Source organism: Citrus sinensis, chromosome 2 (genome assembly GCF_022201045.2).
Source record: "Citrus sinensis cultivar Valencia sweet orange chromosome 2, DVS_A1.0, whole genome shotgun sequence".
NCBI lineage: Eukaryota > Viridiplantae > Streptophyta > Magnoliopsida > Sapindales > Rutaceae > Citrus > Citrus sinensis.
In genome coordinates, this window is record NC_068557.1 from 20,755,979 (window position 1) to 20,780,790 (window position 24,812).

At 35.2% G+C, this 24,812-nt stretch overlaps 4 protein-coding genes across 9 annotated transcripts; 1 reads left to right on the forward strand and 3 right to left on the reverse strand.

Moving 5' to 3' along the window:
- Nucleotides 1-1,304: 1,304 nt before the first annotated feature.
- On the reverse strand, nucleotides 1,305-4,065 carry LOC102629532 (uncharacterized). Of its 2 annotated transcripts, none has more exons than XM_006469426.4 (8): nucleotides 3,898-4,065; nucleotides 3,568-3,701; nucleotides 3,418-3,474; nucleotides 3,250-3,342; nucleotides 2,703-2,781; nucleotides 2,429-2,553; nucleotides 1,812-1,955; nucleotides 1,305-1,735 (listed from the first exon to the last, which is right to left on the reverse strand). In XM_006469426.4, the coding sequence occupies exons 2-8, from the start codon at nucleotides 3,691-3,693 to the stop codon at nucleotides 1,496-1,498; spliced, it is 864 nt and encodes a 287-aa protein (XP_006469489.1). In that variant the 5' UTR covers nucleotides 3,694-3,701; nucleotides 3,898-4,065; the 3' UTR covers nucleotides 1,305-1,495. The 2 variants fall into 2 exon arrangements, with proteins under 2 accessions (XP_006469489.1, XP_006469490.1); XM_006469427.4 differs by having other exon boundaries at nucleotides 3,803-4,059.
- A 379-nt stretch (nucleotides 4,066-4,444) lies between these two features.
- Nucleotides 4,445-10,416, forward strand: LOC102628689 (transcriptional adapter ADA2a). Of its 5 annotated transcripts, none has more exons than XM_006469421.4 (14): nucleotides 4,445-4,544; nucleotides 4,658-4,723; nucleotides 5,416-5,474; nucleotides 5,789-5,967; nucleotides 6,205-6,270; nucleotides 6,406-6,531; nucleotides 6,625-6,700; nucleotides 7,108-7,168; nucleotides 7,260-7,315; nucleotides 7,433-7,528; nucleotides 7,896-8,127; nucleotides 8,868-9,078; nucleotides 9,506-9,805; nucleotides 10,012-10,416. In XM_006469421.4, exons 2-14 carry the CDS (start codon nucleotides 4,671-4,673, stop codon nucleotides 10,201-10,203), a joined length of 1,707 nt encoding a protein of 568 aa, XP_006469484.1. In that variant the 5' UTR covers nucleotides 4,445-4,544; nucleotides 4,658-4,670; the 3' UTR covers nucleotides 10,204-10,416. The 5 variants fall into 5 exon arrangements, with proteins under 5 accessions (XP_006469484.1, XP_006469486.1, XP_006469487.1 ...); XM_006469423.4 differs by having other exon boundaries at nucleotides 7,905-8,127; XM_006469424.4 differs by having other exon boundaries at nucleotides 5,419-5,474; nucleotides 7,905-8,127.
- Nucleotides 10,417-10,549: 133 nt separating this feature from the next.
- LOC102628387 (transcriptional regulator STERILE APETALA) lies at nucleotides 10,550-15,963 on the reverse strand. The gene is made up of 2 exons (XM_006469420.4): nucleotides 15,289-15,963; nucleotides 10,550-12,422 (listed from the first exon to the last, which is right to left on the reverse strand). The coding sequence occupies exons 1-2, from the start codon at nucleotides 15,556-15,558 to the stop codon at nucleotides 11,286-11,288; spliced, it is 1,407 nt and encodes a 468-aa protein (XP_006469483.2). The 5' UTR covers nucleotides 15,559-15,963; the 3' UTR covers nucleotides 10,550-11,285.
- Nucleotides 15,964-21,371: 5,408 nt separating this feature from the next.
- Nucleotides 21,372-23,227, reverse strand: LOC102627902 (omega-hydroxypalmitate O-feruloyl transferase-like). The gene is made up of 2 exons (XM_006469418.4): nucleotides 22,631-23,227; nucleotides 21,372-22,482 (listed from the first exon to the last, which is right to left on the reverse strand). The coding sequence occupies exons 1-2, from the start codon at nucleotides 23,090-23,092 to the stop codon at nucleotides 21,613-21,615; spliced, it is 1,332 nt and encodes a 443-aa protein (XP_006469481.1). The 5' UTR covers nucleotides 23,093-23,227; the 3' UTR covers nucleotides 21,372-21,612.
- Between the last annotated feature and the right edge of the window lie 1,585 nt (nucleotides 23,228-24,812).

Consider the following 24,812-nt stretch of genomic DNA (forward strand, 5'->3'; position numbering starts at 1 on the left):
GTTTCAAAGTAATCACAGAGAAGAGTTTGAATCACTAATGATCTTTCATTTTTTTCAAAATATGTTCTGTTCAAAATTATGCTTAAAAATATCAACTCACCATGCTATTGTCCAACATTTATGAGATAAATTTTTATGTATCAAGTTTAGGCAAAATATCACAACCGATTTCTAAAGTAAAGACTTAAAAAATTAAATAGGATTTCTGCTTTATATCCTAAGGTCATGTTTGGTTTGAAGAAAATGGAGGAGAGGAAAAGAGTGGAATGGAGAGGAAATGAGAAGAAAGGAATGGAGAAGAGTAGTGAAATTAAATTTTGTTGTTTGGTTTGATATAAAATTTGATAAGAAAATGAATTATAATTTTATTTTTTAGACAAATTTATCATTTACCTTAAATATTAATCTATTTATATTAGTAATAAAAAAAAATATATATATAAAATAAAACGGCGGTCCGGTGACTAGCGGCGGAAGTCCGATGGAGGTTTGACGGTGGTCCGGCGACATTCTGGCAATGTCTGACGGTGATCCGGTGACATTCCGGCAGGTTTGACAGTGTTTCGACGGAGGCCCGACGATTTTTCCGACGAGAGCCGACGGTGGTCCGACAACATTCCGACGAAGTCCAACGATGGTCCGGCAGTGGTCCGGCGGTGGTCCATTTATAATATTAAATTAATAAAATAAAATCATAAATAATATTTATTAATGGCATTAAATAAGTTAAAAAGATGCAGGGTAATTTTGAAAATTTTAGTTTCTAATATAAGAGGAATTTAAATTCTTCACTACTTAGTGTGGAATTTAAATTTTACATTATGATGGATATTAAATTCTAATGGAAATTAAATTCTTATACATTTTGTCAAACCAAACAATAAAAATAAAAAAGAAATTTAAATTACTTTCATCTCCTACATTTTCTCCTCCCAACCAAACACTACCTAAGTGCCGAGACAATTAAAAACTTAGCCCTTAGTATTTTCAAAGATTGTTATGTAATAAATGATATAACTTTATTAATTAGGGTACAATATACTTGATAATTTTTTTAGGTACTAGGACCAATGCTCTTGGCAGGGCTCTTTTGTCGAAAATTTAAGGATATCTTTTTTGTAGGAGGGTTAGATGCTCAATCAAATGCACATACCGGCAGTGGCGAAGTACCAAAGATAATTTATTTGACTTCTATGAAAAAATGAGAATTTTTTTGGCCTGGAGAAAGAATTATGAAGGGGCGGCATGAAATTCAGAGAAAAAAAAATGATCCGCCAAAGGCTTTGTTGTCTCAATACAAATCATGACAATAAAACTTTAAATTAAAAAGCTTACACGTTATCATCTCATAAACTTCAAAAAGCATGCTCTCACAAATGTGGTTAAAATATGTCAGTTAAGTTTCTGTTCCGATGAATTTCAAACTAGTATGCAAACAAAATTATAAGAGAAGAGGTCATGTTTACACCAACCAGTTTGGACATATCAGACTACATCATGATTCTTCTTCATCAGCTTCAGCAGCAGCAATCTCAGAGTCCAATTTGTCCATTAACTGCCTGCTTACGAAATTAGCAACGGATATCATGTCAAGAATGACACTTGGATCTAGGCCAACACCTCCACGTTTGATCATGCCACAAATGTGCCCTTGTCTATTGATGGAAATAGAAACTGCTGAGCTCATTTGGGATTCCTCTTCCAAGGTAGCATCTACAATATAGTGCTTTCCTACCTACAAAAGAGAAGGGCAAATATTATTGAAGGTTAAAATAGATTTACAAATTATGAACTATTAGAGGAAATGGTACCTTTGTTAATGTAGTAATGACAGGAACTCCAGATGTGTCGAACTGCAGAAATTCTTCATCACTTATATCCACCTCTGGTTGCTCATCACTTGCAGCCTCGGCTGCAACATGGACACTTGGGATGCCTGTATTGCTCAAAGCAGCCTTTGGAAAGAAATAGAGAATTGATAAATTAATATCATGTTTTCACACCAGGGAAATAACCACATCGTTGCTATAAGAAAGGTATCTCTACATGATTCGTTAAGAACATTGGTGATCAAACAACTTCTGTCGTTGTGGCAAAGAACATTTGAGCATACATGCATGAAATTGTTAAAAGCCTGTAGTTAACATAAAAGTGATAACCACTTAGGCTTCGGCACAAACTCAGCAGGCTTAGTCAACTAAGTGGAAGGATTCTAAATTTCAAGGAGAAAAGAGAGCGAGAGAGAAAGAAAGAGAGAGAAAGAGAAGAAGCAGCCCAAAAAACGGAGCAACTCAATGTCTGACCAATCAGAGGCTTAAAATGTTTAGAAGCAAGCAATCGGACATAGAGCATCAATAGCCAGGGCATTCCATTTTGGATATTTGCTTATATGAGATGACAAAGCTACTTGGTGTGACAACAAAAGTACCTTAATGGCAGCACCTAAAGCATCCAGAAGATTTCCATCAGAACTAATAACTAGGCCATCGATATAAAGATCCCAACAAACTTTTCCTTCCACAACTACTAGGGACGAGAGATCAATTCCAGCTCCTGAAAAAATTTAGGACAAAACCATAATAAATTGAAATAGCAAGACCAAAAATAACAGTACAACATTCAATACCAAGAAGTGTAGCTATCGAAAGGCTAAAAAATGAGGTTTAGATTTTCAATGAAAAGAAAGCATTCACGAGTCAAACCTGCTCCGCTTTTACCACCCAAAAGGCAACGCTGAAGAGCACTTGAGAGCTCTGCAGACAGTTCTTCACCCCCTCTACCCTGTGTACAATGTACATAGAATTAACTAGCAGAAATAACAAGACAAGATAAAGGTATTGAGAAGATATAAAAACAAATCATAGCATCTAAAAAAGTTGTTAATCACTGTACAGATTAAAGTCGCATATGTGTGAGGAAAATCAACTTAGGGCTTAGACTTGCATCATAGAGCTATAAACACCATACTAAATGTCAAACTAAATAGACACAAGGAGTGCCAAGAATATAATCAACGTAAAGATTATATATCAAGAATGACGCCCTACACATTAGCATGGTCACAGAGAAAACTAATGGGCAATAACTCTTATCTCCAATGTTATTAATCATTCAACTTAATTATATCTCCAAACTGTTGCACAAAATAACCTGAGCTAGAGAATATCACCAACATTTACAACCTTGCAAATGACCATTATCAACAAAGTAGTATGATACTCAAAGAGGAGTAGAATCAAAGAGCACAACCTCAAATGTCGGCTCTGCAGTCGGGCTGCAATCAACAAATATAGCAACCTTTCCTTTGTCGGGTTGCATGGCACTTGGCCTTCCAAGTTCAGCCTGCATACAAACTCAATCAAACAAAACAATAACATACATATCACAAGAAGATTTCAACTCTAGACCATCACATACCTTCACACTAGCAATAACATCTGTTGACCCCATCCTGACTCTAGCTGAACCATTCGCCTGCCATGGAAACAAAATTAAATGTAAACTTTACATAATTAAAAAAAATGAGCAGAAGTAAAACAAGACTAATTTGCATTAACAAACTCTAACCTGAGGAATGACTCCGGTTTCAACATAAATGGGTCTGTAAGTATATCTTTTGCGACCATCAGAACGAAGGTCCTGAGCAATGCCACCTTTAATGAATTCTTTTTCTCCCTCAGAAAGTCCCACCATTGCTTCACCTGCATCAAGGTTGAATACAAATGCATAGATGATTAGCCCGAAACATTGATACCCGTGAATTAGAAATAGAAAAATAATTGGCAGCAAAGGTTAATTTCACTTGGGCAATTTCACAAACATATGGCCGGCATTAAGCGCAACAAACGAAATTGAGCAGAAAATAATCAAATTTTGAAGAAGGCCACGGCCATATACATTCACTTGTGAGATAAATTTGTTATGTACTCGTGCTTCTTCACTGAATCAGTGGTTATTGAAGGATATTCAAGCAATAGGTAAGCAGAAAAACGCTTTTTGAAAACCTAAGTTGTTTCAATTCGCGCTTTTTGCAAAAAAAGGAACACGTGTCCGACCACGGGTTTCAATTCGCGCTTTTTAATTTTGTAATAAAAAGAACACGTGTCCAACCGCGGGGAAATGAATAAAATTATTTTATTAGTCCCTACATTTGCTCAATACCACAAATAGATGTACCATTTTACAACAATGTTTTTACAAGTCCACGCCGTCATATCCCATTTCGAATTCGTTTATTTTTAATTACAGATACACCCTGGCATCGTGGACTCGTTTTGTTCGTGTGTTTGTTAGGAATATAGGGGTATTCCAGTCCAATCACTAATTTTTAACTAATTTTTCACTGGGTCTAACTCAATTACTCAAGGGACCACGTTTAGTGAAAAATATAATCTGTGATCTCACTTGTAATTTCTCTGAACTTCCGGCATCATTTGTTTACCCCACTTACTGTGCCTCAAGAGCCAAAACGCTTTCGCACAATTTTTTTTGGGTTTTTTTTTAACCTAAAATTTCGACGCCTAGCTGAGCTCGTTAGAGTTCAGGTTGGTGTAAGAATTTTTTTTTTTTGGTTTTAATGGAGCGTTAATCTATGTAAAAATTTTCATTTCTTCTTCATTTAATAAGCATTTGGCTGCGTTCTTGTTTCTGAGATCAGGTGATTTGGATCAATGGGTCGGTATCGGGCTGTTTCCCATGTTGCTGATGAGGATCACAGCCAAAAGTACGCAATACTCTTTTCATATGTCAATTTATTAAATTTTTTTGAAGTAATTTGCTGAGATTTCGAGCTAATTGATATCTGAGAATCCCCCCCCCCCCCCCAAAAAAAAAAAGCGATTTTGGGTTTTTTTTCTTTGGTTTAGTGCATTCTTTAAATCGATTTTGTAGATACAGTTTTGAAGATTTTATATGAGGTCTTAATTCCTTTTAATATTTTTTAACAATTTGATAAGTTTAGAGTGTATGTGATATGCTTGAGGAACAAATAGCTTTATAAACATGAATTTTCTCTACAAAGATGGGTGAGAGTAGTAGATTTAACATTCTAGATGTCCTATTTCTGTCATATTGTGGACGACCAATTTGTTGACATATATGTAGATTTGATATTGGTTAAGCTCATGAATACCCTTTTGTAGGATGTAGATATTGTTATCCTTGAGTGCGCAGAAAAGATGACAAGTTTCGGCTTCTGAGAATATCTGTAGCTATTTGATTCACAACTTCACATTCTTTTTGTGTGGTACAGAAGTTGAGAAATGCTTTGGTGCTGTGGTTTTCAATCACAAATGAAAGATATAAAAAGTTGTGCAATGGTGTATTAAAGTACTAAATTGGGAGTAGATTAATTCATTGTTTTACTTGTGATGTTTATCTTTGTGGCAGTCTTACAAATTCTATTTCTATTTTCAGTAGGTCCAAAAGGAAAAGGACCATATCCAGCTTAGAGAATGTAGAGACTGCATCAACAGGTACTCTGTCATCAGCATATAAATCATATGTTGGAATTATGCTTTCAGAATTCGATGTGGTCCAATTTCTCCCGTTTTACTAATTTGTAGTCTATTATTGTTCTAATATACCATATTATATGATCTGCAGTTGTAGCTCAATTAGAATGAAAGGTTCAAAGTTAATAATATCCTCCATATAATAATGATTGTCTTCTTGAAGTTTTCAAATCATACTATATCCCGTAGCTGAAAGAATCAACTTAGCTTTGAATCTATATTTTTTTCCTGTTTTATTTTTCTCCACTAACTCTTTCACTGACAATGTGTCATAGGTCAACCATTGAGCGAAGGAAAAGGGGCATTATACCATTGTAATTATTGCAACAAAGATCTTTCTGGAATGGTTCGAATTAAGTGTGCTATGTGTTCGGATTTTGACCTATGCGTCGAGTGCTTTTCTGTTGGAGCTCAAATCTATCCGCATGAAAGCAATCATCCATATAGGGTTATGGTTAGTTGCATTAATTTTGTTATTCCTTCTATTGTAAGCCCATTATAATGATCTGATCTCATCAGTGGTTATTGACTCCTATATTATAGTTTCTTGTTTGAAGTTTCTGTACAATTTCCATTCTCCATGATTGTCGATATGTATTTTGGTTATATAAGATATCAGCAAAAATGGGAAATATTAAGTACTTCAAAGTAATTGCTTGTTTGATATGTTTACATAATTGCTTTCCAACAGGATAATTTGTCTTTTCCACTTATTTGTCCAGACTGGAATGCAGATGAAGAGATTTTACTTCTAGAGGTATTTCTATTTGTTTATAAATGAGTTAAACTTTTCTGTTATTCACTTAATATTTGGAGTAAATCCGCTGATAGTCCTTGTGAATTTGCATGTCATCTCATTTGATGGCTAGGGGTGATTGTGTCTTGTTTTTAGGGCATTGAGATGTATGGATTCGGAAATTGGGGTGAAGTTTCAGAACATGTCGGGACCAAGAGCAAGTCACAGTGTATTGACCATTATAATGCTATATACATGAATTCCCCATGCTTTCCTCTGCCGGTATGCAAGTATTACACTATAAATTTTGTCACACACACCTACATACCATAACAGTATTGTACTAATAATATTCCTGATGAATTGTTGGCGTAGGACTTGTCTCATGTAATGGGAAAGAACAGGGAAGAGCTCCTTGCTATGGCCAAGGAGCATCAACAAGTCAAGAAAGGTTAGTTCTCTATTGATTCCGTTCTTACCTTGAGGATAGAAGCTGAATGTTGTAGATTATATTAAAATGAGAATGTACATGGAGGTTAAATACCCAATATTTTGACAGCACCACTCTTGGGTAATTTTCTAGGTGGTTAATTTGCGTTTTTGTGGATTTTATTACTCTTGGCAGTTTCAGTTCAAGAATAGCCTCACATTCGCTTCTTGTGAATTGATCCTAATGCATAACTGTTTAAGTCTGTCAGTAGATTCTTTCCCGTTTCTATGAATATGGTTTACTTGCTTTTAATTACATTTGTTGGCATGAATGCTCTGCATGGAGCCATAAGATGCATATTATATATGTTTATGCGTGTGTGTGTGTATAGAGCCAGGATGCTGTATTTGACTTTTCTTTTGCCACAGAACTTCCCACCGTTGCTGAGCTGGCACTGAAAGAAGATGCTCCCTTCTCTACAAGAATGAAGTAAAAATACCTTCTCTGTTTTACAATTGATATGTATCCACATCCACTTTCTGTTTCTGTTTTCTTATTTTTTTTGTATGTGCTTGATCAGGCCCGAGACAAGAAAAGAAGATACAACTCGTCAATCCTCATCTGGCTTAACTACTGGTATTACCATTATTGCTTATTAGAAAAATTTATCTATTGAACTTCTCTATTCATTTTTTATGGGTCCAAATATGCAATTGATAAATTATATTCAGTGACATATTTTCAACTTTTCAGTTGAGGTAAACTCCATTGATCCAAGCAATGGCAATGCATTCTCTTTTAAGAAGGCCTCAAACATGACACAAGTAAAGGAGAGTGTTAAAGTGGAAGGTATGCTCACATAATTTATATCTGTGTTGACAGTGTGACACTTCGTTGGGTACCTTTCAGTTCACTGTAATCATCTTAAATCTTATGTGCGACTGGCTTCAGTTATGGGAAGCATTGCTTACCTAGTTAGGCCAAACTAGGCTGAATTTATAATTTGCCTTGCCACAAAATCCGTTTTCAAGGCACGTTAACATGCGCAGAATTCACGATGACAATGCTTTTTATATTTTACTTAACATGGGATTCTGTTGGAAGCAAGGCCGTAAGGACTGAATAGATAATGTGTTTAGTCATCATACTGAATCGGTGAAGAAGTCATTTATATTTCGTATTCAGGGTAAGTGCCTGATGGTTTTCTATTGTGTAGTGCTTGCAGAACCTCAGTCAGACAGGAGCATTGGGGAGAAAAAACTTAGGACATCTGGGGATGAGAGGCCGTCTATGAAGGAGTTGAGTGGCTATAACTTCAAGAGACAAGAATTTGAGATTGAATACGATAATGATGCAGAGCATTTATTGGCAGATATGGAATTTAATAAAAATGATACTGATGCTGAGCGTGAATTGAAGCTGAGAGTACTGCGTATTTACGGAAAAAGGTACCTATGTACTCGCATGAATTTGCATGTTTTAGGAATAAGATACTGTGTCCAAGGCTTATGGACAGGTTTGTTACTCTTATCTTGAATTTCAGAAATAGAACAGTTGAGGAAAAGTGAAAATTTGTCATTTAGGTTCATTGGAAATGTATACGTCCTGGAATACAATGATGCGTTGAGTTGTGGATGGAAATCCATGCAGACGTTTGACACTCTAGTTGTATTTAGATGAAAATCAAAATTAATAGTGGAATCGAGTCACTAACTATTCATTTAAAAAGCATTATTTTATCCGTCATGGATTAAATTTCTGAGACCTACTTAGCTATATGAGGAAATTTCATTTATGTGAACTCAGTAATCCTAGTTTAAGTAAAGGTAGATACTTCTTCTTCCCCCCCCCAAAAAAAAGAAAAAAAGAAAAAAAGAACAGCATCAGATACACTTGAAGAGTAAGGCATCAATGCAAGGGTGTGCTCATATTTTCTCAGCCACATGTATATCTATGCTTTGTTATTATATTTTAAGTTACATGCCTGTACTCTCTTAAACTGTTAGTCCCTAAGAGGTGCTTACCACAGAATAGTTTTTAAGAATGCTTTTCTGTTCATTTATGGTAGCTTGACAAGTATGCAATAACATAACAGAGCTACTTTTACCTTTTTCTCTATGTTAATATGATATTCAATACTGTTCTCTTTGTCGATAACTATAATGCATTTGGACTTCTGACATGACAGGCTTGATGAGAGGAAACGCAGGAAGGACTTCATACTTGAAAGAAACTTGCTATTCCCTGATCCATTTGAGAGGAATCTCTCACCCGAAGAGAGGGAAATATATCAGCAATACAAGGTCTTCATGCGGTTCCACTCAAAAGAAGATCATGAGGAGTTGCTCAAGAGTGTTATTGAAGAACATCGGATTGTCAAAAGAATACAAGAACTTCAGGTTTGTTTGTACTTCACATTTACCGTGTAAGGGTGATGATAGGCATAGAAAAACCTCTTCATGCCAGTATAGCTGATTGTCTGTACAGAATTAACGTCAGTTGGTATAGCTCAGTAGAAGGATCTAAAGTTGAATAGAAAATGATACTTATTAATATTTACTATTGAGGTCTCTTTATTTGATATCAAGTTGGACACAGGTTGATATGTCTATATCTTGATTATAGCCAATTGTTCTATTGGTTTTAATGGAAAAGCAATTTGCAACCCTAGTTCTTATGTTTGACATTAAGCCTTTCATTTTAATGCTTTAAATTATTCCCTGATTTTCATTTCACTAAAATGCACATCTACCGGCCTATGCATGTAGAATAATTATCCACTGAGTGAGCTGAGGTCTGTAATATTCGCAATAATATAATATGCAGGAAGCACAAGCTGCTGGTTGTCGTACATCCTCTGAGGCACATAGATTTCTAGAACAGAAGAGGAAAAAGGAAGCTGAGGAAAATGGCCAGAGAGTGAAGGAAAGTGGCCAGGCTGGTCCAAGTGGTAAAGTGTTGCAGAGGCCAAATAGTCTCAAAGAAGTTGAGGTCAGCCCTCGTGGAGTTGTGAGGGGTTCCACCAGTTTACAGCCATTTGGCAATGATTCATACTCAACTATTGCTAGCTCCCTGGAAGACTGGGACATCTCTGGGTTTGTGGGTGCCGATCTACTTTCTGAAACTGTGAGGACTCTGTTCCTTATGTCCTATGTCTTCATGGTCAAATAGTCAGTGAGTCAGTGAAATGCCCAGAAACATGCGGGACATCACACATTGTTTCTTAAAATATAGTCGTTGTATGAATGGATCAACTTCTGTGGAATCAGGTTTGTTCTGTGTTTTACAAAGCTTAAAATTTTGACTGAAGGATCTATTGATGTTCTATGCAGGAGAAACGACTCTGTGGTGAGATTAAGATACTACCGGCACACTATCTCAAAATGTTGGAGATCTTATCGGTAGAGATATACAAGGGCAACGTTAGCAAGAAATCGGATGCTCATAACCTGTTCAAGGTTGAACCAAATAAAGTTGATAGGGTATATGATATGCTTGTGAGAAAGGGAATTGCTCAAGCATGATCACACACATCCTAATTCCATCTCCCTTTCATTTTTCAAAATGCATGTACACCAAAGTTGTACAGTAAAATTTTTTTTATTTTTTTTTATTTGGGTTCCTGAAGACTCAGATAAAATCTAGTCATAGTCATAGATTCGAAGTAGGTAGCGATAATTTATTAGTCACTTCAGCAACCTGTATTCAAAGAATCAAAATTAAGATTCTCTTTCTCAGCAATTCTTGCAGGTGCTGCATGCTTGTGGCTTTGGAGCTCAAGTTTCCCTTTACAGCTAAAACGTATTTAATTACACAGAGACAAGTACAGCGTGCGTAAGATACCAACAAAAACTTTTTATCAGGGCATGACGTAGTAAATAGTTACCGAGCTACTTCGGTCTCTTGATATTCTAACCACTTGCTAAAGGATCAGATCATTGCCAACAAAGCAATTTTTTTTGGTTTTTTAACGAACAAACTCATGCTTTTATTAATTGAAATATAATACGGTTTTTTAAGGTCCAATTTTTTGAGAAATGCATTTATTTTTTTATTAATTAAAAAAAAATACACATACATGCAATTTAAGTGAAAAATACTACGGTACCCACCATAGAACTGACCAACCACAAAACGGTTAGGCATTTGCGTACATTAAAAAAAAAAAAAAAAAAAAAAAAAAAAAAAGCGCAGCTCGAAGATAGAGAATCGATCTACGGAAGCTTTGGTCAAACGAGAAGAGGGCATAGGCGAGTGGGGAAGTAGTGTACAAAACAAAAACAAAAACAAAAATAGGGGAAGACGACTACTGTCAACGTGGGCCATTGAGTTCAGTTGAGTTCAGATGTTGGTTCCAATTCAATGTTAAAGTCAAATTAACCTTTTCAATAGCAACAAGTTTCAGTCCCCTAGAGAGTCAAAGTCAAAGTTACTTCACATTCACAATTGACAATTCCAAACCTAAGAAATCCCAAAAACAGCGTGTCTCTACTCTACCGCACACGCCCAGGCCCCCAAAACCTCCCATAATCTGATTCATTTTCAAGTACACACTTGACACATCCCTTTCTCTTGTCTCCGTTTGGCCGTTTCGCACTGAGATCTATTATGCCCCAAAATCCCACAAATGTATATTCGTCCCGCATGATGCTGCCACGTGCCTGTCATCACCCACAAACGCAATCACTTCCTCTCCTATTCTTTCCCTAAAACTATACATATACTCCCCTCCCTCCACTTCCCATACCCTTATGACTCCCTCAACGCACATCAGCGCGTACCCTTGATTCATGCAACCCATTACGTTCACATTCCTGTCAGCTCTCAAACTAAACCTACACACCTCCTCAAACGTGTCAACCCGGCGCACAATAGCCAGTCTGCGGTTTTGATTTTCCAACTCCCTATTCTCTACTACAATGTACGCCTCGGCGTTAACGTCAACCGAGGTCACATATAACCCTCTCCCGTACCCCCGCTCACCCAATACCATCCCTTGGTTTCTTAAATCGAATGTTATGACACGTGAGCTCGTGCACGCCACGGCAGACTCATGACTCGTCACCCTTACTCGCCCCACGAACTCGGTGAACTCGGTCAGCATTCGCCATCCCATCACAGTGTTATGGTCTGTCAAGTCCCCCCCAACGAACACTTCTTCCGCTTGACGGTCCCAGATGTGGAAGGCCCGCCCCGCTAGCCCCGCGTAGAGGCCTACCCAGTACCGTGAGCAGCCAGTAAAGTCGATCAAAACGCCGTCGTCCATCACGCTACCAAAGTGGGCCGTACGAGTTTCATTCGCCACGTCATCAATGACGGCCACGTGGATGTCCCCATCCAACGTGGCGAAAATGAGTTGGGAGGCCGTTAATATTATGCCCGATACTGCACGTGAGAACTGGCCGAGGCGATCGCTGTGTTGGGGCCGGAAGGTCCTGATGTGGAGGCGGGTGGTGAGGTCGAAGAGGCGGACGGCGCCGTCGGCGAAGCCGCAGGCGAGGTAGAGGTCGGACAGAGTGAGGCAGCGACACGTTAGACCGTCGGGGTTGTCCACGTCAGAGGGGTCGAAATAGAGATTGAAGTGGGTGTATCTACGCGTTCGGAAATTCTGGGCCGTTCGGTGGCGATAGATGTACTCGTCTCGCCACGTGGCGTGCAGGAGGTTAGTCCGGCCCCAAATTCGTCGAGTGAGACGGTGCCAGAGAAGATCAGAGCGTGAGACTGCTCGCCACGTGGAACAAACCTGCATGCAAACAAAACGCCACATACACACCCATGAGATTGTTCATGCATGCACGTAACTGTGGAATTCGATAAGTAAAAATGTTATTTTTTTTCGTGTGAAGACTTCGGAGTCCCTATTATTATACAATTTCTCATATAAGGCCATAGTTAATCCATATAATCAGATAGGTCCCTAAACTTGGTCTTCGATCTTGAAATCATGGGGTTGGTAAAAAGAAAAGATATGCAAATATTATATGGGTACCGACTGTACAGTAAGCATCTATTTGGCACAATCTCTTCGTTTTATTGTTAATAATTTCTCAAATGCGCATTTCCATTTTTTTTTTTTTGGTTAGACCCATTTCCATTTGCTTCCTAGCTAGCTAGCAATTAAATATTTGCAAATGGTAAAACTAAAAACTAAATATAGTGAACAATGTTTTGTCACTGCAATATTACAGTTACTAAATGGAGTCCGACATGAGAGTATTAAGGGAAGAAAGCAGATGTATGCCGCAGCCCATGAATCTAAAGATCTATGAGAATAGTCCACGTGACTATGTGAGTAAAGGCTTGTAAAATAAAATAAAATTAAATGTTTGAAAAATTCAAAACTTGAAGGTAGAGCCTGGAGCCATTGCCAGGGAGGCAGGAGAGACTAGGGACTAGAGAGCAGAGTAGAGGTAGTAGGCGTGTAAGACAAAGACAGTACTGAGAAAAGAGAAAGATGTGTATGCTTTTGGATGTCGTCAGAGGAAAGAGCTCAGTTGAGTCAGTCAGTCAGAAAGGAAATAAAGAAGAAGAGAGATGATGATGATATTGATACATCGAAGTAGATGGAATTGATGCAGACTTGTCTCTGTCTTGTAGCAGCACCTATAGACTTGTTGTACTAGTACAAGCAGCAGTGACTTGGTTGGTACAAATTAATAATCACACCCCCACCCCACCCCACCCCACCCCACCCTCTCGTCATTGACTCGATTCATAAATCCTACCATCAGGGAGAAAGCTTATATATAGCTTGGGACTGTGACAGCTCCTTCATTTGTTTTTGTTCATCAATTCATGTTATTAAAAGGGATTCATATAAAAGGTACACATTCAAGTACAAAGAAAATGTGTTGTGATGAAACTTGAAAGTGGAGAGGAGATTTGTTTCATCTTGTTCGATGAGAGGAATCTAGAAAAGAGGACAAAAAGATTATATAGCTTATTATCTGTGGTCCATGCTCTCTAGAGTTGTTATCATGGAAAGCTAAAGCTTATTATATATATAGAACATAGGATACATAAAACATACAAGCGTGTTTTTTTTTTTTTTTAAATCTCTCTTTCATTTCCAAGAAAGGCTTGGCAAAGGTCTGTCTCGTTAAAAGCAAAGAATCTATCACCCAACTTGCCTTTTTTCTGCCTTTCTTTGACTCTCATTTCTTATGGCTTCCACTTCCAACATCCCTCATTCCCTCTGGCTTTGCTTTTGCTCTGTATTTGCTTCCCCATAACCCCCCACGCCCTTACGCCCTTGCTATGTTGGTTTTTGTTTTTCTAAAATATTTTATTACAAGTGTATGCAACGAACAAACTAAAAGAGAACAAAACAGAAGTCACCAAGGGGTGCTGGTTCTGGCCCCTGGCTTTAATTATGCGATCAGAATGAGAAGATTAGATGACATTATCTCTGAGGTGACATGGGAGACAGGAGCTTACTGTGCCAGCATTGGGCTCCATGTGCTTTTTGGTTATGCACATGCTGGCTTTTGACTCAAGATGCATGAAGAGAAGAATTGGGACCTAAAGAAAGCTAGGTGGGCTTTTAACGAGTTAAAAATGCAAGGTTGCAAAAGTAGTACTGTGTTCTATGCCTTATGCCCAGCAGTTAACCAGAAACATAAATACTAAAAATTTCATTCGAAGAAGAATTCTAAAATTAAAGGCATCATTTATTGCATGACAAAGAAGCATGAAGCAATGCAGGCTTGTACTTTTAAAGAGCACCCTGAGCTAATCTACAGAACAGATGATATAAGGCAAAAGTTCCTACATCTATTTATTGTTAACATATATAGAAAAGTTATAGGCTAACAAGAACTGAGTCTGAATATTTCCTTCAATTATGCTGTATCCTACATGCTTGCTTGCCAAAAGAGCTCAAATAAAGTAGGTTTCAAGGTCTCACTATCTGCATTTTAGTGTAAGAAAAGCATTCAAATGGATTATATCTAGCTAGATTGCTAGGAAAGTTCAGTCAAAAAGTTATGGGATTTCTATTTTTTAAAGCTTGAAAAAGATCATGCCAAGAAAGGGAAAAAATTCAAAAATAATAGTAAAAAGAAATTTAAATACAAAAAAGAGCCCCTTTCTTCAAGATTTCAAAAGGGGTCCAAAAATAGACATTTCTAAAGTAATAAAAAGGAGACTCAAGGAACTAACATTGCCCAAATGAAAACTACTCAAACCTGAAAGGGACATAAATTTTGTTAGAAACGGACCCATTTATCAAAAAGCGGTGAAGCCTTTGCAAGGAACAAAATTTTCTCCTTGGATGCTTATGTAAATCGAAAATATTATACACGTACAAGAAACCAGCATCCGTTCAACTCGTTTCCAGTGATTTGAATTTTGTCAAATAGAGGAAAAAACAAAAAATAAAATAAAATCAATATTTAAATTTTGGAATTTATTATGTTTGAGTACACTGCAAAGTCCAAAACAACTTGTTGACTAAAGCAGGATTTAATTTGTCCATTTCTTTGAATAATATCTTTCTAATTTCATTAACAAAATCATCGCTAATATAACCTTATTTCAAGGCAACAAACAAATTAAAGTTTTAACCATCAAAAAATTTTACTAGGGCAAGAACATATAACATAACATACCTGAAACACATTGGCCAGGGCAGCGGCGGCAGCAAGGCGGCCGACAGAGCGAGAAGCCTCAATGGCGACTTGGGCAGCAAGGGCCTCAACGAAAGGTTCAGGCCACACTTCATTAACGGCACGTCGCCTTTGCCTTGAAGATGATGGCCCCTCAAAATCACCTCCTCTTCTTGCACCATAATGACCACCAACACCACCACTGCCATTGCCATTGCCATTGCCATCTTCTGAAGATGATGAAGAAGATGAAGAAGATGAAGAAGATGACATGAGTTATAAAAAGAAGAAGAGAAATGGGGGGCTACGAAGAAACAACGACAAAAAGTTGTAGATAAAGACACCAAGCGAGGGACCCAAAAGATGTGTCTCTCTGGGTTTCTTGGAGATATATATCGACAATGAAAAACTTTAATTAATGTGTTATGACAATTATATTATTCATTTATTTTTCGTTATAGAGTTTTTCTTCTTTTCTTTTCTTTTCTTTTCTTTTTTTCTCTCTCTCTCTTCAAGGGAGGGTTCTGTTTTTCTTCATTTTTATTTTTTCCCGCCCTGCAAAGACGGCGGGGAGAGTTAGTTTCAGGTTCCATGTGGAGAACCGCTGAGTTTTTCGTTTGTGCATAGTGTTCTTTCAGGTTCTTTTGAACGAGTTTCTCTCTCTGGTCCAACTTTCAGTCTCCTAATATCGTCTTGATTATATTTTAAAAGAAATATTGAAGACAAGATTCAAGAATAGCGCTTAAAGAAAAAGGCATTAAAAGTTGTTTATCACTTTTGTGGGTTATCATTATTATATTGTGAATACAATATACAATTTTAAACATTCAATGAGATGGTGGCTGGCTCGGTTGAAACGGTAACAAATGTGTCAGGATTTGATTGACCGGATTGTGAGACGCCAGCTAATGAAATTGTGACGCTTGGCACAATTGTATGAAGGATAAAAAAATCAATGCATTGACATATAGGGACGTGATGCCACCTCACCAAACATACATGCAAATCGAGCTCTAACAAGAGTACTCCTCGGCTCTTTTATAACATCCTTCACCTTCGTTTTGGCTCTCTCAACTTGTACAGTGACAGATGCTTTTAGTTATTGGGTATGTTTAAATTGGTTAAAATGAGAAACCAAACTTCTCATAATATGCATATACATATATTAAGCATATAAAGGTAATCCTATAGTGATACAAGATAATTTTCTAATACGAATGCACCAAACTTTAATGCACAAATTTTGGCATCAATTCATGAAGAAAGTTTTAGGCGTACGACAACATTATGGTAGTATGTAATATGATGATGATAGTATAATGATGTGATGGTGTTGGAATTCTCCGGTTCATGTAGTTCTTCTATCTCTCACATAAACAAGTTTTAATACCCATAATTTGCAAAAGCCAATGATATGATGCTACTTTTTTATTTGCTCTAAATTCGGTATCTTAATGTTGCAGGAAAATATTGGCAGTTTGAGATTTTGTTCTCATGGTAATGGACCAGAAGATGTTGAATAAAACAAGCGTGAATGTGGTGTCCCTCATGTTTTGTGCGCAAAAGAGAGTGCATATGATTTGTGATGATTGTCAACAATGGTCAATTTATTTTGTTGTTTCAAATCTAAATATAGAAAAAAAAAAAAGTAATGCCGGTTTTGAATTTGATCAATAATACTTAAAAAATACCAACAAAGCCCAATCCTGCGGAGGAAATCAAGTGAACTTCTAATGATTTGCCACTTTCATGACCAAAGCTAAAAGGAGCCATACATTAGCTTCTCAGCTAAGATAAAAATTTCAGTATACATGCAATTGGATAATCGTCGTTTACAATTAATTTAACTTATTTGGTCGGTGACCTACTTGGGAAAGGGGCTCAGTCAAAGAAAGTTCCATAATCTTTTTGCCTTTTTAGATAAATAACTCATAATTTTCTTTGAACATTCAAATTCAATTGACCTCCCAACCTCCATAATCATTTTATATTACTAAAATTATTTTTGTATAAGATTTTTTTATTAATTTATGTACTCAAAACAGTTTAATCTATTTTAGATATTTTTTTTCCCCTCAAATAAGAGTTGGGTCTGTTAAATTTATTGTATTGATCAGGATATGTGTACTTTTATTTATTTATTTATTTATTTATTTAATAAAAAAAACATGTGAATGTATTTCAAAGCAGGTAAAAAAGATGACTCTGAATCTGACTGGTATAGCATGCTCTTGTCTAATCAGCTATTCTCAAAAATATATATAATAATAGGAGTGGAATAAATATTGGTTGGATTTGTTTTGTTTGTAGTGGGTGTGAAATGTGAAATATGTTAACAAGAAAGGGGTGCAAATCTTCACTTTTGAAAGTACAAGTACAACTTCCCCCAGTTCCATCCAAACACTGTACAGTCTGCTACAACCATGACAATTTTTACAGCTTTTTTTGGGTCCTACCACCACCTAAAGCTTGAAAGCTGCAACCAGTCATAAATAAAATTCAACTAGATAAGTCTTCTTTTCATACCTCTGCAATTAAATTAAGAGCAAATTTTAATTTATCTCCATATTTTTAATTTATCTTCTAAAATTTTAAAAATATTAATTTATTTTTATTTAAAAAAGTAAAAAGAGGTTTTTTTTTTAGGAGATAAAAAGAGGTATTAATGATTCTTTTATCTTCTTAACGATTATTAAAAATAAATTAATGCTTTTAAAATCTTTCGTATTAAATTAAAAATTACCATTCTGGATGGAGGTGAATCAAAATTTATCTTTAAATTAATTTGCCCCATTTCTCTGTTGAGATTTGAGCAATTGCAACCTGTCAACTTTTGATATTATATATTAGTAATTTAATTTCACATTCTATATTACTAGTATCTTTGTGATCAATGCGTGCATTTATTTGGATATAAATAAATAGTAACTTTTATTACACAGGTTTCTGCTATTATTATTATTGTTACTATTCTATTCCATGTATTGTTAGGTTTGCGTTTTGGTTTGTTTATTTTTTATAAGGGTATAAGATTCATTACGTTCCCTAACTTAGTGTCATTTTCTTTTTTTCTTTAATAAAATCCTTTTGCATACCATTGAGGTTTACCTAAAATAAAAATAAATTAATAATCACTTTTTAGTGTAAAAGTTCATAAATTATAGAATTCAAATGTTATGCTATACAGTAGTATTTAGTTGCCGAAATAGCAACATATATAGTGGTTGAATCGGGCCTTGAGTCGAAGAGGACTATAATAGAGAAACTATAAATTTGAATATGCGGTAGCATAAATTCTCTAAAATTGACAAGGACAGCAGTGGAGAAGGCCATAATGAAGAAATCATAAACTTTAGTTGGTATGTGTGTGTGTGTGTATGTGGTTAGTGTACGAGAGAGGGACAGAGTAATTTTACAATAAATCTCTTACTTGACAAACTAAAATAAAACACAATTTTCAATACACTGCATAACAACATACACTGCACTATAGTATATGTGTGTGTACTTCTTTTTTTAACCCTATTCTTAAAAGGGATAAGCAAGAGATGAAAAATCAATCACTATCTTGTAAACGTATCATTACTTTAATACAGTAAAGGACAAGTTAAAAGATAGAAAAAAATAAATTATAGTGAATTATAGTATAAAATACATTGTATTAGAGTGTATTTTTCTTATTTTTAACTTATCTTTTACTAAATAATGGCCCTAGAATTAAGATCTCATAAGGGATTTCACAATTTAATTAAAGTGCGGGATCCTAATTTTGGCCATTGGATTTGAATCTAATGATCTTTTTTTTTTCTTTTCTTAAATCTGCCTGTGGTAAGGTCCGCCACGTGCAGATTTTATGATCCAAATCTAATGGCTCCAATTGGTATTCCAAAATTTAAATAAAGTGCAATATCCCTTATTAGAACCTATATGTGTGTGTGTGTAAAGTAAGGATGCCACTAAATTACTAAAAAAATATATTTAATATATTAGAGATTGTATTTATTTATTTGTTAGTGTATTAAAATCAATATTTTTTTAATCTATTAGTGGCATCCTTAATTTGTTAAAATGAGGACATCCTCATTCGAAAAAAATATATATATATATTAGTTTTTTATCTAGTGAGAATATTTTTACTTTGTTAAAGTTAGGATGCCACTAAAATATAAAAAACATGTTTTTCAATATATTAGATGCTCTTTTTTTTTTTTTTGGTCTGTTAGTGGTATTTCTCACTCTATTAAAATGAAGATATTATCACTAGAGAAAAGCTATATATGTATGTATGTATGTATTTTGATTATTACTAAAATAAAAGACAAGTTAAAAGAAAAAATAAATAAAAACTTTAATGCAATATATTTTATTCTATTCATATATTAAAATATATTTTTAACTTATTTTTTATTTTAATATAGTTAGGGATCTCTAATTAAAAGTTTATATTTGCAAAGTAATGTTTCAACAAGGAATCTCATATTTTATTAAAGTAAAATTTTTTCTAAAAGAAAATAAAAATACATACTCTAAAAAATATTACATTGAAATAAGTATTTTTATTGTCTTATAGTTTATTCCTTATTTTAACAAAAAAGGAGATTGCTTATTAGATGATAACTCTATATTATATACAGAGCTTCTTATGTGTGGGTGTTAAAATTTAGATTTTCATGTGGATCTCAATGAACTACTTTTTAACTTTTAGTGTCCGAAAATTTGTATTGTCTTCTATCTTTTTAACTGCGTCCGCACTTTAGAAGCTCTGAGATCCCTGTTGGAACATTATTCACCTCCCCCATTCGAACATTACTTTCCTCTAGTACCATCACCTGCACCAGTAATCCATTCCATCGTCTCCTATTGTACCGTACCATGCCAAATACATACATACATACATATAGGGTGAAACATAAAATCTATATAAAAATGGTAAAATACATAAATAAATAAAAATCTCATAACAAAGAAACTCAGGCCTATAAATAGTTCCACCTATGCATGTGCGGTGTGAAATATGAGTTCAAGAGATGCCAACTTATGGTACCTAAAATTCAACCGCGTAGAATCATGCAACAGTAACCTTGCACGAAACTTCAACAAAAAGAGAAAAAAAATTGTGCAAAAAATTAAAATAAATTGCATAATATGACTTGTATCAGATACAAAATGAATAGCCTTTTCTTTATATGATTCTCTTAAGCAGCATCCCAGGCGATTGTGCTCTCTTCTGTTTCTTGTGGACCATTCTTTTGGATCCCCAAGTTTTGGGCCAGCATGTTGTATTTTGCAGGCTTTTGATGGATGAGTCTCGGCTCATTTCATTGCCAACGCAATCTCTGTCTGTTTGACGATTGTGCAATTTTGTTAATTCACGAGATTCTTAAAGTTCAAGCCTGCTTTCCATGCTTAACTGAAAAGTTTGAGCTTGATTGCAAGAGTTCAATCAATTATTTTTAAGCCTTAACAAGCTGTGATAAAAATGTGTGTAAATTAAAAATGGTTCAAAATTTGCTTAACATGAGATTCCTTTCCATTGAATAAAGGTTACCGTGCATACTTCTCTTTGGATAGTTATGCTTCCGTTGTCATTTTCTCATTGCTTAGGACTAAAGCATTGCAATTAAACCTTTCTGAATTCTGAAGCATATTTTAAAGTAATATATTGAAATTGATGTAGATGTGAGACAGGGATAGATTATATTTATAGTTTAAAATAGAATGAGATATAAATTGAACAATACCTGTTTGCAATTTATTATTCGAAAAATATTCTATCTTAAAAGCCTTTTTTGTTTAAAGTTATTTGAAGTTGTAGGGAGTAGTTAGACAAAATAAATTAAATTTTCAATTCCTAAAGTTTCTTTAGGGTTTGAACTCGGTTGATCAGTTAAATAAATTTATTAAAAAATTATTTGATTGGACCTCTGGAATAAACAAATATATGGCTATCTATAAGAAACTTCAATAATAAATTTACTATTCTCTTAATTAGATGCATAAATATATAAAATGGTGGTCTATGTATGATTAACATTTATGTTATTATTATTATTAACTACGACAAAAAAATGAACTTCAACTCCGATTACGAGAAAATACTTATTTCGTGAGAAATCAATGACATCCACCAATTAACATCCCCAAAAGTCAACAAAATTTAACGAATAACCAAACCTAATTTCAACAGTTATAAATGAAGATAGTTCGACATGCAACTGCAAGCCAAACTAATAATTAAATTTCTCGGTTGAAAATCATACAACAAGATTACACATTCCATGAACAGACAGATAGCTTGTATCACGCACATCGCACCTAACAAGATAGTCAAATTGAAGTTATGAGCTCTTGGAATGTGTTCATGGCACTGACAGGCAACCCCAAAACCAAAACGATACCGTTCTTGTCTTTCCCTTCCGGAATAAACAAACCCACTTCTTTAGGAATCCGAGTACTCCCGAACTGCGTCGGCTCTCCCCATCCAAAATCCGCAGCATTGAAAGCAATTCTCGTCCACGACGTGATCACCAGTGTTGCAGTCCAAGAAGGTGGCCTTGCGTTCACATCAAAGCTCTCTATAAACCCTTTAATATAATCCTCATTGACCATTTGAATCGCATTTTGCACCATTTTCACCGCAAATGAAAATGGCTTCTGTACCAACTCTTCCGCAGTACAAAGACATTGAGTTACTAAAACCCCGTTGCCGAAAAACCCTTTTGGCAGAGGATTAGTTTTAAGTTTTGATCTTATGTCTACTGTAAAAACAAGCTTGGTTTGTTGCTGGGGTTTCATTTTTAAAGCCTGGCTTCGGGCTCGCCATAAAAAAGCTGCCAGCACTGTGAAGCTTGAGCAATAAGTTAGCTCTCCATTCTCCATTGCTTTCTTCTTTAAGCCTGCCAACCTGTTTTGATCAAATTTGAACGATTTGCAAATCATTTTTTGTTCTTGGTACAAAGTTTCTATTTTTGATACGTCACTTATCTCAACTTCGGTTAATGTTTCTGAGTCATTTTTGTCAACCGAGGGCTTTTTAGGCATCAAAATAGATCTATCAAGAACTGGGGGCATGGTTAGGGTTATGCCCCTGGCTGTTTCAGCCCATGAATTCACGAACTGCATTGCTGATATCCCATCAACCATGCAGTGATTTATTGCCATACCAAAGACTAAACCTCCGCATTTGAATCTCGTTACCTACAATTAAATTCAGAGGGAAAAAAAAAAGAAGCTTTTGTATCAGTATATTTTAGACGAAATGAATTTAGTTAGAATTCCTGAAGAATCTTAAAAGCAACTGACCTTTTGAAAAAACAACTAGAAATTACAAAAAAACATTTTGTACCTGTGCAGTCATAAGAGGCATTTCTAGTATATTTTCAACTCCTGGAACATCATAAACGAGATTCTCTAACATTACAGTGTCAGGAACGGTGATGTCACCAAGCTTTTCGATCTCAGAATCTGCAACTGCCTCAACAAACGGCACCCCCTTGATGCTATTATTGCACTCAACAAAAAGATTTCCACTAGAGCTTCTTCTTAATCTCCCCGCAAGGGGATAATAATGAACTAAAACTTTAGCCAGGGCTTGTTTTATCAAATCGCGAGCTTCTACGCCGCTTTTCTTGCCATCTAGCTTGTAAATGTAAACTGTTTTCATCATGTCGATGACGGCGTGATCCAAGCTTGACAAGAAATAAGGCTCCTTACAAGTTTCCGTTTCAGGTTGAATAAAAACTGGTTCAGTCATTCGTACCGAAATAGGAGTACAACCATTTTCCTGGGACTCTTCCATTGGAAACATTTATTGGTACCTGCAAATATTAAGCTCAAATTAATGTCTCGTCACATGAATTGATACATGTGTATGTAAGTGTAAGATTGCAATTATCATGAGTAGGTATGATTTATGTGACTGTGAAGACTTACCTTCAAATCTTTTGAGTAAAGAAATTGGAACTCGGCGTAATTTGAATATATATGCATTAAGGAGGTGCGAGTCATATCGTTATTAATTATTTCTGGCATCAGCACTGACCTAAAGCCCACGTCGATTATCAAAGGACTAAATATGTATAAGATTAGTCTTTAAGTTGGAAAAATAGTGTCTTATTACTTACAAATTACAATTAGAGACACCCATTATGATCCACTCCTCATTTTCGGAATCATTATGTAAGGAATTATAAAAGCCATTTTTTTTACCAAAGATGTGAATTGGAGAAGATTGATAGATGAAACATGAACCAGAGACTGAATCTTAATAAAATCACTTAAAACTTTTTACAATATTGTTATGTAATGTTATAATTAAGAGATAAGTAAAACCTCCTGGTCCTGGATATTCAATTTATAATGTATGGCGCCCATCAAATTTGGAGTCAATTTTGATGCTCTTATACCTAAATGGGGGGAAAAAATAATTGACCTTATAGAAATTAACAGGTGAGTTTGGTGGTGGACCAGTGGCAACACTTTGGACTTGGGTTATAAGTTTCAGCTTTTGAGTACGCGAATTATCCAACCCATATTAGTATTACTTGCACTTAACAGGCTTTCCTGAGTGTAGAAGTGTGTGAGCAATTTGAAGATAAATTAATCTTAATCTAGCAAGTTTACGGTAAAATATCATAAAATTAAGAGGCTTAAAAAATTAATAATACAATCCAATATATGAATAAGCTAGGATTCAAATTAAAACTCAATTGCAGGATCCATAATATTATTAAAAATGATGGAATTTCTGCATTATATCTTAAGTGATTAGACAATTATACACTTAATCCTTTGGATTTCCGAGGATTGTTATGTAATAAATGACATAAGTATTTTTTTTTAAAGGAAAATGGGGTCCAGCTATGTTGCAACTGTGGTACGATACCACAATTACTTTCAACCATTGGATCTAACTAATGTAACTATACAACTGTAGATCTAATAGCTGTCATACCACAGTTGCAACATAATTTTGCCCAGGAAAATGACATAAATTTATTATTTATAATTTTATATATATGCTAATTATTTTACGCACTGGGAACACTGCTGTTGGCAGGGCTCATTTTGTCCAAAATTCAAGGATTTCATATTTTTAAATTACCATTTTATACTAGCCACTGTTATAGAATTTGACATAATTTGACATATTTATAAAGTTAATTGATTTTTTTTTGGTCTATATACAAATTTCCTTTAGTTATATCTGCATGTGCTCGAGATGGAATCCCAAACCTTTTACAACATCATAAGAAATTTAATCGAGTGAACAACCGAGATCCACTGCAATATTGATTGAGATATCAACTTATTCACTTAGTTAATATTAATAAACAATCTTTTTATAATGGTGAATGCTTGAGATTAATCACTTAATCTTATCCAAATCGTCCCTGAATGACCATAGTCCATTTGTACCACCAAAAATTATTAAAAAAAAAAAAAAGATGGAGTCATGAATTAATTATCTTTTTCTTGGATAAGAGGAAATGATTGTCTTTTTCTCAGCTAGTGGCCATTACACGCTA

What these genes read in the sequence shown, in the direction of transcription:
- LOC102628387 (XM_006469420.4), bottom strand. Translation starts at nt 15,558, where the DNA reads ATGTCATCTTCTTCATCTTCTTCATCTTCTTCATCATCTTCAGAAGAT. An exon ending in CCCTGGCCAATGTGTTTCAG is followed by an intron (nt 12,423 to 15,288) that starts GTATGTTATGTT and finishes GTTTGCATGCAG; the next exon opens with GTTTGTTCCACGTGGCGAGC.
- LOC102629532 (XM_006469426.4), bottom strand. Translation starts at nt 3,693, where the DNA reads ATGGTGGGACTTTCTGAGGGAGAAAAAGAATTCATTAAAGGTGGCATT. An exon ending in ATGTTATTGCTAGTGTGAAG is followed by an intron (nt 3,343 to 3,417) that starts GTATGTGATGGT and finishes GTTTGTATGCAG; the next exon opens with GCTGAACTTGGAAGGCCAAG. An exon ending in CTTTAGGTGCTGCCATTAAG is followed by an intron (nt 1,956 to 2,428) that starts GTACTTTTGTTG and finishes TTCTTTCCAAAG; the next exon opens with GCTGCTTTGAGCAATACAGG.
- LOC102628689 (XM_006469421.4), top strand. Translation starts at nt 4,671, where the DNA reads ATGGGTCGGTATCGGGCTGTTTCCCATGTTGCTGATGAGGATCACAGC. An exon ending in ATCATCCATATAGGGTTATG is followed by an intron (nt 5,968 to 6,204) that starts GTTAGTTGCATT and finishes GCTTTCCAACAG; the next exon opens with GATAATTTGTCTTTTCCACT. An exon ending in CTGCGTATTTACGGAAAAAG is followed by an intron (nt 8,128 to 8,867) that starts GTACCTATGTAC and finishes CTGACATGACAG; the next exon opens with GCTTGATGAGAGGAAACGCA.
- LOC102627902 (XM_006469418.4), bottom strand. Translation starts at nt 23,092, where the DNA reads ATGTTTCCAATGGAAGAGTCCCAGGAAAATGGTTGTACTCCTATTTCG. An exon ending in TGCCTCTTATGACTGCACAG is followed by an intron (nt 22,483 to 22,630) that starts GTACAAAATGTT and finishes ATTTAATTGTAG; the next exon opens with GTAACGAGATTCAAATGCGG.